Consider the following 15,634-nt stretch of genomic DNA (forward strand, 5'->3'; position numbering starts at 1 on the left):
ACTCTATCAGGAGGTGGTAGGCCTGGCTCTTGCTTACTCACCATGGGAGCTAACAGAGGCATAATGCTTTCCTTCACAAGGAGGTGACCCCAAAGGGATCCTAGCACTCTCCTCCAACTACAGGTGTTTCGATGCAGGGCCTGGGGCTTTGACTTGACAAGCTAGCTTCATTCAGGTTGAGCATCTGTTTAATCTCCTCACCTCCTGCAAAGATCCCATGGCCTGCAATAGCCTGGCCAAAATTCACCGCCAAATCTGAACTATGCCTACAGGAAGTCTGCATTCTCAGCAAAGGGCTCATCTTTGTTTTAACTTCATTTAAAAGCACAAGCAATTGTCCATTTTGAAAATTACCCAAATATAGTTGCTCTCATGAATGCCTTATAATAAAAACAAACGGAACCACTTTACCTAATTTCTATGCTGATACATGATTCTCCTTAGCTTTAGAAATGTCCGTACTTGGTTGGTGGCGTATGGGGCAGAGAATGAATAAGTAGACCTGTTAAGCTTAGTAATGCCGTAATTTCACCCCAAAGAAGCACCAAATACAAATCATCCATTGCTTCCAGTTCTGAGCAGAGCTTGGGTGGTTTGCTTCTGGAGATAGCAGTGGATCAGGCTCTGCTTAGATTTGCCAATAGCTTTTACGATTCCCTTTGGAAGAATTTTCAGCAGGAGATGATGGTCTTGTGGTCTCTTTGTACACTGTATCAGCAGGTCCCCCACTCACACACCTCGATGAGGATTTGGGCAGCCATGGCCAGAGTTTGGGAAGAAGAGGCTGAATTGAAGTATTAGACTCTAACTGACAGCTACCAGTTCTCAGAAGCATTTGCTCTTTTCAGTGAGATGCATTGACTTCCATATGTGATACTCTTAGGTTCCCACTGGATTTAAGGGTATGGGGATGGTGGGGGGTGGGTGATTGAAGTTCCATTCAGTTTTTCAGAGGCCTGGGGACTAAGATATTGCTTCTTACCGTGTTCCCCTCTCCCACATCTCTTTGTCATATGCCCTTCTCTCCATTCCCACCTTGCGACCCCAGGGCCCCACCAGCCACAGGGCTCTTCTGTGTAAATTAGGAAAATCATGCTTCACCCCTAAAATTGTACACAAACATCCACTGGAAATTTGCCATGATGAACATTTTTAAAAATCCTATCATAATTATGATGTGAATGGTGTGACAGCCATAAATCCTGTCCTCCCAAGGAGATGCTCTGGGGGCTTTTGGTGAGTTCTTCCAAATAGCCTTTTTCTAAAGTTCTGTGGTTTATTCACCACCTTTGAAATCTGGCAGTGAGGGAGAGAATGAGGCTCAAATGTAGACCAGAGAGGATGGGTTTCCTCTTTGTTAAGGCAGACCATTTTTACTTCTGGAAAATCATTACCTGCTCCCAACTGGGACCCTTTTCCAATAAACCACGGAAAACACCCATAAGCCAACATGGGTCTTCGGGAGTTATAGACACATATTTACTTTTCAAACTATTGCAATGAGAGACTTAAATAGCAGTTGGAAAATGCAGCTGGCTATAGCATGAATGTCAACAGAGTGCCTTTGTGTAGCAATTTATACATTCCAGGATGTTGTGATGTTTGTTATCCCGTTTTACCCTCAAGAATTCTGTGCGAGGCTAAGTCATCTTTGTACTGTACGAGCATGGAGTCAGAAGTTATTAGGGCATAAGGAACTCAACCACACAGCTCTATAGTGGTACATAATTCAAACCTGAGGCTGTGCTTTAAAAATATCATTTACCATATATACATGGTCCATTACATAGTCAAACAATTTCTGTAGTATGCAGTACATAATTTCCACATCGAGAAATATCCTTAACAACACTGTTTACAGGATGATGCTCTTCCGGAATGGATCTGCCTTCCGTGAATCCGAGATTCCTGTATGTCTTACAAGTCCACAGAGCAACGGCCACATGTATGTACACTCCATGAATTTCTCCCCCTCCCTCCCCCAACCCTCATGAGAATCCACATGCCAAGTTGAGCTGGGCAAGGCCCTTGGCAGTAGTAGGGTCTTCAGGATACATTTTCCCAATCTGACTTGTACTTCCTCGTCTCCTATCCCAATGGAACCAGGCAACAGCCTTTGCTCCCAGAGGAGCGGGGAACCAGTCAGAATTTGAAGAGGCCACTTGCCCTAGTGTGTCCGTGGATGGGAAACACCCACGAGAGTAAAAACTTCTTGTGGAATGAAAGCACTGATCCCAATAAGTCCACCCTACCATAGGGATGGGAGGCTGTGTAGAACAGTGTTCTATTTGTCCTGTGGCCTGGGGTAATGACGGACGGGGAAGTAGGTATGATGGTGGTCAGAGGCAGCTCACTGCCAGCTTAGACTTCAGACATCCCCCCGTAATCCATCTTTCTGCCCTTAAATCGCCAGGGTCAGTGCATCTATTTAAAACAAGAGATGCTGTCTAAATGACTGCTCGCGATAAGCGTTTTACTTTGCTTCTGCACATCCTAGCAAAGTCACCGAAAACCAATTACTACTTATCTACTCTCTTGCTCTTTGGTCTATAATGGCATTTCCTTTAGCTAGTACTATGAGCTTGATATCACAAATACAGGAAGAGTAGATTAAAATTCAGATTTTAAAAAAAGATGACGAGAAAACAGGGAAAGAAGAAAGTGTGAATGGGTTCGGCTCAGCAGAAAACCTCCGTGGGTGCTCTCAGAATCGGAGTCCTCACCGTCAGGGCTCAGGTCCAGAGAAGTCTTGTCCTGGAGATTTGTCAAAGGGCTGTGGCCCCCCACTCTTCTTTTTTTGTGCGGAGCACAACCTCGTACCTCTTCGAAGGCACCTGGAATGCTGGTGGAAAGGTTTTCCCACCACACAGAAGGCACAAGTGAAAATACAAAAATAAGGACTTTGTTTCCAAGGTTCATAAATAACTGGGGTGGCAGGTATCAAATAGAACCTCTGAAAGAGAGGCGCTGTCAGAGCTTGTTCTCCTCAAAGACGATCTGTGCGTAGACGGTGCTGGTAGGCACATCCTTGGCAGCCTGGTGGGGTTTGATCAGTTCCAGCTCAGCGTACGTCAAGCTTTCCTCGGCAATCTTCGGCTGCAAGACAAAACGCAATACAACTCTGCTGACCACGGGGAATTCTACATCATTCGTTCGTTCAGCAGCGTGCACGTGGGGAACTCACAGGACAAAATGGTCAATTGTTAAAAATGATTCAAAAACCCAAATGACATAATCAAATAGATCCCGTTGTCTTATATAGAACACTACGACTTGCCAAGAGACCCTACAACTTGTTTTCAAGTTGTCATAGAACATTCACATAGACAAAAATGATTAAATATTAGGCCACAGAGAAAACCTGAGTTCTGACGAGTAAGAATAATGTAACCAACATTCTCTGATCACAGGAAAAAATACAGGTAGAGACAGAAACAAACAAAAAAATATACTAGAAATTAGTAACAAAAGTAGAAAAATTAAAAATACTATCACCTAGAATTTTTTTTTTAAATAACCTAACCTATATGAAACTAAAATTGCAAAATATCTTGAAAATAATGATAAAGAACACATTACTTACCAGAACCTAAAGAATGTGGTTAAAGTAGTGCTCGGAGAAAAAAATCATCACCTTAAGTACTTATATTAAACAATCGGAATTAAATGGATTAAGCATCTAATTCAAGAAGTTAGAAAAAGAACAAAATAAAAGAAAGAAAGCCAGAAAGAAAAACCAGTAAAAATAAAACCAGACTGTATGAATAAGAAAATAGGCAAACAGTAGAATCAATTAAAATATCTGACAGCTTGGTGCTTGGACACCAAAAAGACTAATGAAAAAATAAAGGAAAAAGCATAAATGGATGAAATAAAAAATGAGAAATGGGATATAATGAAATGGAGGAAATTTTTAAAAATTTTTAAGGATTACTTTGCTCAACTAGGTGCAAAAAATTTAAAATTAAAGGATAAAATAGATAAGATTCTAGAAAATTTAAATGATGAACATTAATTTAAATTATGAACATTAACTCCAGAAAATCTTAATATACTAATTAAAATGAAAGAAAGAAAAGAAAGAATTCTTTCTCATGAGCACTTCTATAGAAGAATTTTTAAAAGAAATTCCTTTAAGGAACAGATAATTCCAAAGCATAAACAAGAAGAAAACCTTCACATTTTTAAGCTATCTCATATACTGATATAAACTTTAAATCAAATTTTTCAAAAAGAATGAAAAAGCACATTAAAGGATAATCATCTTTAAGTTGGGTTTACTCCAACTTTATTCCAAGTTTATTGCAAAGATGGTCCAATATTAGAAAAATCTGTTAGTATGATTCACAATAGTAATAAATCAAAAGAGAAAAAAATCAGATTCTGGAGTAGTTAATAAAATTAAAACAATTTTTGAATAACTTGGGTAGCCATGTAAGAAAAAAAAAATCACATTCCATATCACTCTTTGCAACCCAAATTCCAGAAGAATTAAAATTTTAAATGTGGAAAATAAACCTGTAAAAGTACTGGAAGAAGATGTGGGAAAATTTTTTAAATAATCTCCGACTATGAAAGGTATTTTAAAGTATGATACAAAAATCCAGAAGCAATAGAAAAAAGATGTGTTGCACTTTCATTCTATGTCTGGCAAAATATTCTCTAAAAATGCCAAAGGACAATTGAAAAAATAGGGAAAATCTTTGCAACTCCATAACAACGGAACAATTTATCTCACTAGTCAACAAACATAATGATCAACATTCATTAGCAAGCTAACAAAGGACAAGACAGGATAAAAAAAGGAAATGCAAACGGCTCTTAATGGTAAGAAATCCTACTCAATCTCTCATAGTGAGAGAGGTGCAATTTTAAATCACACTTTAGACATAATTTTGCATCTTTTGAGTTGCCAAATATATATATATATATTTTAAAAAGCTTATTAAAGCCACACTTTGGTAGGAGTATTTATCAGGTATAGGCAAAAAAATTGTACACAATGGAAGGTATGACGCAGTCTTTGAAAAGAATAACTAAGCTATATGTGTACTGTTTATTTAAGCACTATTTGTGTAAATGCGTTTGTATGTGTATTCTTATATATTCTATATGCTTAGAAAATCCTTGGAAAGAAGAATCCTAGAACTCAGCTCTGGGGAAGTAAATGAATGCATGGCTGGGGGACAGGAGTGGGAAAGAGACTTTTATTGTATAGATTTGTTGGTACTTTTTGAATTTTGCAATGGGCACATGTATTTAAGCAGTGCATAATTCAATTTTAATTCATAATTAGAAAAGTAAAAGTTGATCATTAATTTGTGGTCATAAAAGACTCATGACTTTCATTTAAGAAGCCCAGTTCTCTTCAAACTGGGATTTCAGAATTAGGCTGTTTTTGTTTGTTTGTTTGTTTTGTTTTGTTTTTTGGTGGTGGGTGTTTTTTGTTTTTAGCTTGGATTTGTTGTTGTTATTTTGTATTAATTTTTGCTTTTTCACGCCTATACTTCGTGTGGCAGGTTGAGTTATGTACCCCAGAAAAAATATGTTTTAATCTTCATCTGCATTCCCATGGGAGTGAATCTGTTGTAAATCGGATTTCTTGAAGACTATTTTTAGCTAAGGTGTGGACCCACTGAATGAGGAGGGGGTCTTGATCTGGATTACGGGAGGCCCTATAAAGAGGACCTGGAAGTCACAGAAGCTGGAAAGGAGAGGACCTCGCCATGGGACAGGAGCAGAGATGCAAGCCAAGGTACCCCAAGGACTGCTGGCAGCCAGCACCAGAAGGCAACCTACCCCAGGAGAGAGAATGGTCTGGCCAACACCTAGATTTGGACTTCTGAAACCATGAGCCAATAAATTCCCATTGCTTAAGCCAGCCCACTGTGTAGTATTTGTGATAGCAGCTCAGGCAAACGAAGACACCTTGGTTATCTCCCAGAAACTGAAGATGAATAAACAGTTTACATTCAATTCAAGTTTCGTCAAAAGCATGCCAAAAGCAAAAAGCCTCTTTTCTTTTGAGATCGGGAACCATAATAGGGACGGAGAGCAAAAGACAAAGAGTACGTAAGGGACCCCGGAAAGCCAGGACCCACTCACTGGTCAAGGGAGATTGCCCAACATCTTCACAAATTGTCTAGCCATTTTTAAATTTCAAAGTGAAGGGAATGTATAGGAATGAGAGCCTTTTGCTTGTCTTTTGATACCAAAAGTCTTTACATTGCTTCTTAGACCTCCGTATCATACCAGCCGACAAAAACCCTGTTTGCGTCTTGCCTTTCGGTTTAATTACATTTCACATTATAATGATTCCATTTAGAAATGCCGTGTGTCTCCAAATAAGCACACGAAGCCCAACTCATGTAAATTTTAGAACCCGGATTTATGAAATCACATTGTCCAGGTGTTTTATCACATTACCTTGAAATTGCATTGTTTTATGGTACAGATTATCTGTTTATTCTTAAGTTATTCCATTATATTTGGATATGAAAAATAACACTAGGTTTCTCAACACAGGTCACTGGGCTGGTTTGGCTGATGTGTTGTTTTCATACATTTTTATGATGTTCCTATAGTAAACATAATTTAATAAAGCCAAAACACACTAAATAAATAATTGCATCTAGAAAAGCAATAAAAACAAATAAAATTAGTACTTTCATAAGTGGAAGAGGTGCTTCAATTACTGCTACAAGCAACAAACCACCATAAACTGTGTAGAATCATTTCCCTTATGCATATTTCTGGAATATAATAATTTGATTGAAAATATGAAGCAGCACACAGGAGGCTCAAAATTGTGAAGTGTATACAGTTTCCAACAGGAGATGCATAATGTCAGTCCTTGGAATCTTTAAAGAACCTATTGTTTTTCTGGCATGCACACTTGGCTACAGCCATCAACTGTGTGTTTAATTACATTTCCTGAGCTTGTTTAACTGGAAATAAATTCCTAATGGCCAATGAAAGGGGAAATTTATAGTCCTCACCAGTTTTCACAAAGCTACCTTTCTTTGCATGGATGTTTTAGTGGCAGGTTTAGGTGCACCTGAGAAGTAGTTTAGAAAAGCTTAATACCAGGCAGGACAATAGAACTGGTAAGAAAACCAGGTGCCAGGAGCAGAATGTAACAGGTGAGAGCAGGTGGGTGCAGTGGAGTAGAGCCAGATTTAGGAAACCCATGGCGGGGGCCCCACCTGTATTTAGGATGATGCAATTCCACGCAACTTCGACACCACAAACACAACCTGGGTTTAAGCTAAGGAATCTTCAGCAATGCAAGAACTGGCATAGAGCAAATGGTTCTCTGAAGATGACTCAGGAAGCAGTTCTGTTCGTCCTTGCCAGGGGAGCAGGAAGTATTAGAAGTATATGGGAGAATGGGCACTCAGAATGCAAACTTAAATCTCAAATTGGCTGGTTCCAAACACACAGGACACAACTTCACGTTGCACTAGAAACACAAATGAAACTGCCCAAAGAAGTCTCCAGGGGCTTCCCTGCACATGCAGAGGCTGCTGGGCTCGCTGGAAGCAAGAAAGGGAAGGAACAGACAGCGGAGATGGGTCAACCTGCTAGGAAGTTGTAGTAGGCCCCCTTAGAGAAGGTCCTAAAACTGTCTATATATGCGAACAACTCTGCCATTTCCTCTTTCCCAGGACTGTCTGGTTTTTCTGTTCTTTTCCCTTTCACCCAACCTGCAGAGACTTCTGGTCAGTTTCTTTCTATTCCTTTAAGTCTATTCCTTTAAGCTGTTTACCAGCTTAGTAGGTGAATGTCCCCAGACCCTTGTTTTATGCATCTTTAACATCACTTTTCATGCATTTCCTACCGGATAGGGATAGTCCACTCCTTATTTGAAGGGGGATTCTCTGAGGCAGAGGGGATAGGGGTTCAAATATAGACACATGTCGCTACATCAAAGGCAGGCTGGAATAGAAGATTCTTCTAACTCCTCAGTCCCAAGGATGTGTCACACAGTGGAGACAAGGGATGTGACCCCAAAGCCATCATCCTTTAGTGTACTTCGGGTTTGGGTCTAGGAGGGCCTTGGACCTCAGCTCAAGTGCCGGCTCAATTATTCATCAGTTCTGTGTGCATCCCTGATGCTCAGTTTCTTCATCACTAAGATAGGCTTAATGATATCTACCTTGTTGGGTGACAATGAGGGTTTCAACAAGATGACGTACATGAACGTTTTGGCTAAATATGCTTGTGTTCACTGAATAAATAAATGTTTCATTGTCATCACCTTCTCTTTAGAGTCAGCTAAAATGAGTCCGTTTGTATACTTTCTGAGTTCTTCATGACTTAACTAGAAGCATGTGACTTAAATAGCTTTTGACAGATAAAGAATAGTTCCTAGGAGATTAGTCAAGGTGAGGGCAGAAGAGAAGGGAAGAAGGAAAAGCCTACCTTGTAGGAGAGGAGATAAACTACCTGATATAGGTACCTGGATGTAAGTGGATGCATTTTATAGCAACACTAGAGGAGAAACTTTTTAAAACTTTTAAATTTTATTGTTTAAAATGGCATGCAGTAAAACTGACTCTTCAGGTGGCAGTTGTATGACTTTTAACACATGTATAAATTCGGGTAACCCACCTTCACTATCAGGATAAAAAGAAGCTCCATCAAATTCTCTCACACTAACCTTTGTGAGCATGTTTTTTCCCTCCAGCCCTGACCCCTAGCAACCACTGACCTGCTTTCTGTCAAATGGTCTTGCCCTTTAGAGAATGTCATGTAAATGGAATCACAGTATGTAACTTTGGGGGCTGCCTTTTTTCACTGAGTGTAACTCCCTCCAGAGTCATCCAAGTTGGGGGTACTGGTAGTGTGTTCCTTTTTACATCTCAGTAGCATTCTATGATCCAGATATACCATGGTTTGCTTATCCATTCACCTATTGAAGGCCATCTGTGTTGTTTCCAGGCTTTGGTGATTATGAATAGAGTTGCTATAAACATTTGTGTGTAAGTTTTTGTGTGTGAAGCTTTCATTCTTTGGGATAGATTCCCAGGAGTGAGTTTGCTGGATCATATGGTAAGTGTATGCTTAACTTGATAAGAAACAGCCATACCATTTGTCCAGAGTACCATTTTGTCCTCCCAGCAACAAATGAGGGTTCCAGTTGTTCTACATCCATGTCAACACTTGGCATTGTCAGTATTTTTAATTTTAGCCATTCTACTAGATGCTAGGTTCCCATCATTACCCTTTGACCATTGTTAAGGAACTTGCCAAATCTAGATTTGAACTTGCCAATTCTGGTTCACTCATGGCTGCTGAGCTGGATTAGATTCTCATATTGCACTACTTTACCTTGGAAGAATTAGGAAATGATTCATACACAGACCAGCTTTCTAATGCAGTGATGGAACCATCCATACTCTAGATGTAACAAAAAAAATATGCAAGTTTAAGAGCTTGGAAGGCCATGGCCCATATCTCAAGCTTTCTGTTCTGACAGTGATTAGACCACAGTAGTTCTCCTGGTTTTAGAGTGATGGTTTGGGGAAGTACATCCACGGGGAAGGAACCATTGTATGTGGCTAGTACCAGAAAGTTATTCAGAAGTTCGGCGTCTCTTTGGGACACACAAGTTAAGCTTCTGCTAGGCAGTGTCTGGGTGTTTCCTTTTATGGGCTCGATGCCAGTTGGCAAGCCATGTTCTCACTGAGAGAGAGATTTAACATTCTCTTATGCAGACTCCTGCAAACCAATACTTTTTCATAAAGACCACAGTTGGATATACATGTCGAATTAAGTTGTAGAAGTAAAAGAAAAACGCCATTGCAGGCACTGCAAGTTTTCCAATGTCAGAAGTTCAATTGGGTAATACCATTATCACAGCAGCAGATCAATAACTAGGACATGGCAATGTTTATGCTAACATCACCTTAGAGCTAAAAAATGTGATTGTGCTTCTACAGAATTGCACTATCAAGAATCTATTCACCCAAGAGAGAATTACGTATTATTGGGTGCAGACTTCCTCTTCCCCCTTCAAGATAAGTGCTCATTTTTTATTCAACAGAGGAGCACCTGGTAAAGGAGACTCCCCTCCCCACCCAACAGCATCTACCACCCATAGAAACATGGCCACCAAGGGAGTCAAGGCTGGGCGTCGTCAGCTCTCTGTGGGCGGGTCCTCGGTGATTCTCTGCAGGTGCAAACTATGTCATGGTCCCTATCAGTTTGATTAGAATTAGACTACCTTGGATATGAACTTGACTCAATTTATAATTGCATATTTACTTATATTTAAATATAGTGTAATAAAAGAACAGAGTTCTCTGATATTTATATTAAATTTAAAAAGGGGGGAGGGACTTTCCAAGACAGAGAAATTCAATGAAGGAATGAAAGAAGTAATCCAGATGTGCCTTTGGGAGATAGCAGAGTGTGATGTTTAAGGAATGGTTGTTCTAAGGCCAGAGGCTTGTCCAACGAGTGCCACTCTGCTGTGCACATTAAGAGCTCAGCAAATGATAACTAGGTTTCCCCATCTCCGCTTTACCTTGCACCTGTCTCGTGAGGTGGGTCCACTTCTCAGATGAGGAATCGGGCTTTAAAGGGCATGCAGTGTGCTCAAGGTCGTGCAGCCATCGCTGGGTAGGGCGAGATTCACAGCCTGCAATCAGGCCGGGCACCTCCCCCAGCAGTGCTGAACGCAGCCTCCAGCACTGACCCAGCTGGTGTCCCTGGCTGCAGCTCTGATGTGACCTTCTTGTGTACAGGTGAGATGGACAGGTACTCCTTCCTCCAGAGGCAGACATGGGGTCCCAGGGAGGGGTACGGTGAGCTTCCAAAGACAACGGGGAAGCATCACTGGAAAAATCACATGCAGTTTTGGACCAGGCCCACACCACACGGTGGGCAGTGGAAGCACCCCACAGAGAGGAGGATGGGGGTAGAGGGGGCAGGCTCTGTCCTCACCAGATATTAGGGGACCTGGCTTAGAGAGAGGACATCAGGGCCCATAAGCCAGAGATACTCCAAGGGCAGATGCAGTGGAGCCATAGCTGCTTGGCAGGGTGATGAGGGAGAAGGAAGGAATCCCTTTGGAAGGCCTTCGCCTCTCTCCCCAGTCTCACCTCCCCAAGATTCCTATCATCCAGGACTAGAGCACGTAATCTCCCTCACCAGCATAGGCTGGAGGTGACGGATTAACAGGTTCTGCTTTGGCTAGCTGTGTGTGACACGGTAGAGGGTTCCTGACTGGCGATGCCCCCGAACAGGTAGAAACGAGAATAGGTGTCAAGATGGTTAGAACTGGAGAAGTCCATTGGAGATTTCTGACACAACTGCAGCTCTATCCTCCCCATCTCCTTGGAGCTAAGTCCAGTGGTCCACTAGGACCTTTGGCTCCAGCAGCATAACTCCTCCCAGAATCTTCACTCAAAGGGGAGTGAAGTATCCAAATCTAGGAGGCAGCTGTGACTGCTGACTTACTCTCATCTCTGTAATCTGAGCCAGTTGTCTAAAGACAGGGGCCCTGGGCCATTGCATCTAGGCACTCTCAGAGGCACAACCACCCCCCACCCCACCACCCCACACATACTCCCTCTGTTGCCTAAGTCATTGATGAACCTTGGGATCATGGCTGCTCAATTCCCACCCCACCCCTGCCTCTGTGGGGTTAGCCAGTGACCAGTAACCCAGTGTTCTCTGGGACTGGGAAGGATTAGAAAGGTGGATACAAGGACCTGCAACCCAGAAGAGAAGCCTCAGATGAAGATGGGGATTTCAAAGTCCTATCCAGGTTTGTTGGCAGCTTGGGGTTGGATGACGTCACTCAGAAATCATGAACAAATTCTTGCCATGCTCTCAGCCCAGATTATCCAGAGGCTGTTGAGTGGAGGACATGCCCAGAATGAATTTGACAAGGCACAAAGTCACAAGCCCCAGGCTAATTCCTCTGAGACACATAGTGAGAAGGGTCGGGCCTGCTAAAGGCCCAGGCGAGAAATTAAAGGCTCAGAAAGCTCTGCTTCTTGAGGCTCCGGAAGTCCCCAGACCAATGGATGTCTCAGGGTTTCGCGCCTTAGGTTTTAGAAGCTCAAATGTGATTATAGAGAATGCCTTTGGCAGAGTCTTGATACATGAAATTTTCCAAGGTCACACGGCAATCATTCGCATGATCTAATGTGGTCATTCATTTTCTTGTCCCTGGAGACTGCAGATGCCTGGAGTCCTAGTTGCCTTCCAAAAGCACTTTCCCTGGCAGTATTAATCAAGAGGGTGTTTCTGCTTCGATAAACAGAGTATTCAGTTTATCTGCTTCTGCATAGGGGTCTGGTTGGAGAATTCTGAGAATTCACTGCAATCTTGAACACCCTCCGAGATTCATCTGATTGGGTCACGGTCTGTCTAGAGGGGCTTAAGAGCAATTAACAGCACTGACTTATTATTTGTGTGTGGTTGAAAGGGGAAATTTTAGGTTATATATATGTTACTGGAATAAAATTTCTTAAAAAGTTCTATAGGAATATATAAAACGATGAACCCTAATTAAACTATGGATGATAGTTAATGGTACAATTATAATAATGTGCTTTCATCAGTTGTAACAAAGGTGCCACACTAATGCAAGGCGTTAATAATGGGAGCGGGGGCATATCTGGAAACTCTGTAATTTCAGCATGATTTTTCTGTAAACCTACCACTTCTCTAATAATAGAAAGAGACAACAATACAAAACGAAGAGCATGGACTCTTGGAGACAGAAGGAATGGCCTTTGGTCACTGTGTGACCTTGGGCAAGTTACTTAACCTCTCTGTGCCTCTGTTTCTTCATCTGTGATGTTGGGATAAATAATAGTCTATCCTACGGGGTTATGAAACCACCTTCTAACCCACTTTCCCAAGTAGCCCTTCCCATATTGGCTTGCAGAAGTTTCCATTTCCCTTTTCTTAGAACTCCCACCTCCTTATGTTTATTCATAAAAAGCTTGCTTCACTCAAGATAAGTTCCTATTTTTCCTCTTCCCCTGCAGCACCTGCTAAAGCCGGTTCTGACCAGTTCTAGCTACAGGGGCTTGAGCAGACAGAAGCCCTGACCTGAAGTTGCCTACACCTAATTATAAATGGTAAAAACAACACCCGCTCATCATTTGAAGTGGCCATTTTTGAACATGCACTGCGTGAACTAGCATGATTATAACAGCGCAAGCTCCACGTAACCCTGATCCTTGACCCATGTCGTCTCACCCCATCCTGTGTCACTCCCTTAGACCAACCCTCTCCAAACCATAGAAAAATCCCAAACCTCTTCACCTCGGAGAGACAGATCTGGGCTTGCCTCCTGTCTCCTGCTGGGCGGCCTTGCAATAAACTCTTTTCTCGAAATCCTGGTGTCAAACATTGACATCTGTGCGCCTTGGGCAGCGAGCCCATTTGGGCATTAACAGCTATTTGATTTGTAATGAAAAGAGGTAATTGATAAAGGCATTACAGCACACAGGGTATATAGTAAATGTTATGCACGTGTGCTATTATTTTTATGGCTATTATTACTATTTTAAAAATCACTGATGACAAACAAAAATTGTTTCAACAATTGGCTCCTTTGAAATATTTAGGGTGAGAGAGAAGACACTTGGGGGCCTCTTGGAAAATACCATGTGCCCAGATGCTAAGGGATACCCCTGGGGTGCTCAGGCCAGTGCAAATAAGTCCAGCGATTTTATTTTTTAATAGTGGGCAAAGATCATCCTAAAAACAAGCCGCTCAGCACTGCCTTGTGCAAAATTCCCACGTGGTTTCTCATCAGGCTTGGAATAAGATCGGAAGTCCTCATCTGAAAGGACACGGTCCTGTGTGATCTCAACCCTGGTTCCCCAGCCCCCGGCCTCCAGCTGACCTTGTCATGTCCCACACGTCCCCCTGGCCCACCCAAGGCTCCAGCTTCACTGGTCCCCTTGTGTTTCTAGAACACACCTGGATGGCACTCCCTGCCCAGGGCCACCTCACGGCCTTGGCCCTGGCTGTGCGCCTTGTCTAGAATGTTCTCCATGCACAGCAGGGCTGGCTTTCTCACTTCATCAGACCTTCGCCCCAAGGTGGTCTCCTCCATCCAACACAGCCCCCCGGCTGCCCTGGCTCTGCCTTATTGCTCTGCAGAGCACTCATCGCTCTGGCACGTTAAAGGACTGTGCACTTGGTTATCTCTGTCTTCCCTCTGGAACATAATAGAGTACCTCAAGTGCACTTAGTATAACAACACCACTGTACAGAAAGGGCTCTTCTTATCCTTGCTTTACACACGTGGAGACTAAGGCGAAGAAACAGCAAAACTGAGGTGGGCAGGTAGTAAGCAACAGCGTGGGTGCTACAGCCAGGCACCTGACTGCACCACTAAGCTCCACTGAAGCGGTGACTTTGTCAAACTTACTGCTGTATCCGGCGGTGTGCTGGTAACTGTACAGCAATCAGCTCTCCAAAAAAAGAGCTCTGATTTGTAATGTTCCCTGATTTGCAGTTGTAAATGTCCCCACCATGGATGATTTCAAGCTACCAAGAGATTAGCTTTCTCAAGTGGGATAGGAGCAGGTGGGAGCACATCGCTGGCTGCATCCCCAGCTCCCAGAAAGATATCTGACTCACACATTCTCTGGCACATAGTAGATGCTCAATAAATGGTTTTGAATGAAAGAATGAGTGACTGCGTAAAACAAAATAAAAGAAAACCAGTCAATCTAATGCTGTCATTAACCACCCTCCTCTTCCCATAGATATCAAAGGCCTCTGGTTTGCAAGGAGGGGACACTCTCCCCCATGGAGTGCATCTCTGCTTCAGCTTCTCTAGACAAAAAAAGTCTAAGGTTTCCGTGAGAACTCTGCAAGAAGTAGGACACTTGGGTCCTATTGCATAGAGTCATAAAATCTGCACATGGCTTTCAATTTGATAGTTTAAAAGATAGATAGAGACAAATATTATATGGTCTCATAGATTTGAAATAATTAGAATAAGCAAAATCATAGAGTCAGAATTTAGAATATAGGTCTCCAGGGGATGGAGTGGGGATAGGGAAGGGAAGTTAAGGCATAACATGTACAGGGTTCCTGTTTGGAATGATGGAAATGTTTCAATAGTGGATGGTGGTGATGGTAGCACAACATTGTAAATGCAATTAACAGCACTGAAATATCTATTGGAATATAATTAAAAGGGGAAATGTTAGGTCTTTACATGATAACAGAATACAATTTAAAAAAAAAAATCCATGGAACTGCACTACACAAACAGTGAACCCTAAGTTAAACCATGGACTACAGTTAACACTGTAAGTTTTAAAAAATGTGCTGTCATTAATGTGACAAATTTTCCACACTAATGCAAGATGTTAATAATAGGGTGATATATGGGAATCCTGTATTTTATGCATGATTGTTGTATAAACCCATAACTTCTCTAATAAAGAAAACCAACCAACCAACCAACAAATAAAAAGTAGATATAAGATGGATGGATGGATGGATGGATGGATGGATGGATAGAGATACATAGGTAGATAGGTGACAGGTAGTGTTAGATAATGTGGTGGTTTGGAGTTGTATGTGCCCCAGGCAAAAACAAAGTCACTGTGATACCCACAAAATGACCAAATATTCTCGTCTT

The 15,634-nt window shown here is 42.0% G+C and overlaps 1 protein-coding gene across 1 annotated transcript in view; it reads right to left on the reverse strand.

Moving 5' to 3' along the window:
* Window positions 1-1,747: 1,747 nt before the first annotated feature.
* Window positions 1,748-15,634, reverse strand: part of VSTM4 (V-set and transmembrane domain containing 4) — a 100,422-nt gene continuing 86,535 nt past the window's right edge. The window contains exon 8 of the mRNA XM_037805163.1: window positions 1,748-3,096. Within this exon, the coding sequence (XP_037661091.1) occupies window positions 2,971-3,096 (126 nt within the window). The 3' untranslated portion in view covers window positions 1,748-2,970. The remainder of the gene's footprint in view (window positions 3,097-15,634) is intronic.

Source organism: Choloepus didactylus, chromosome 15 (assembly GCF_015220235.1).
Source record: "Choloepus didactylus isolate mChoDid1 chromosome 15, mChoDid1.pri, whole genome shotgun sequence".
In the NCBI taxonomy this organism is placed as follows: Eukaryota; Metazoa; Chordata; class Mammalia; order Pilosa; family Megalonychidae; genus Choloepus; species Choloepus didactylus.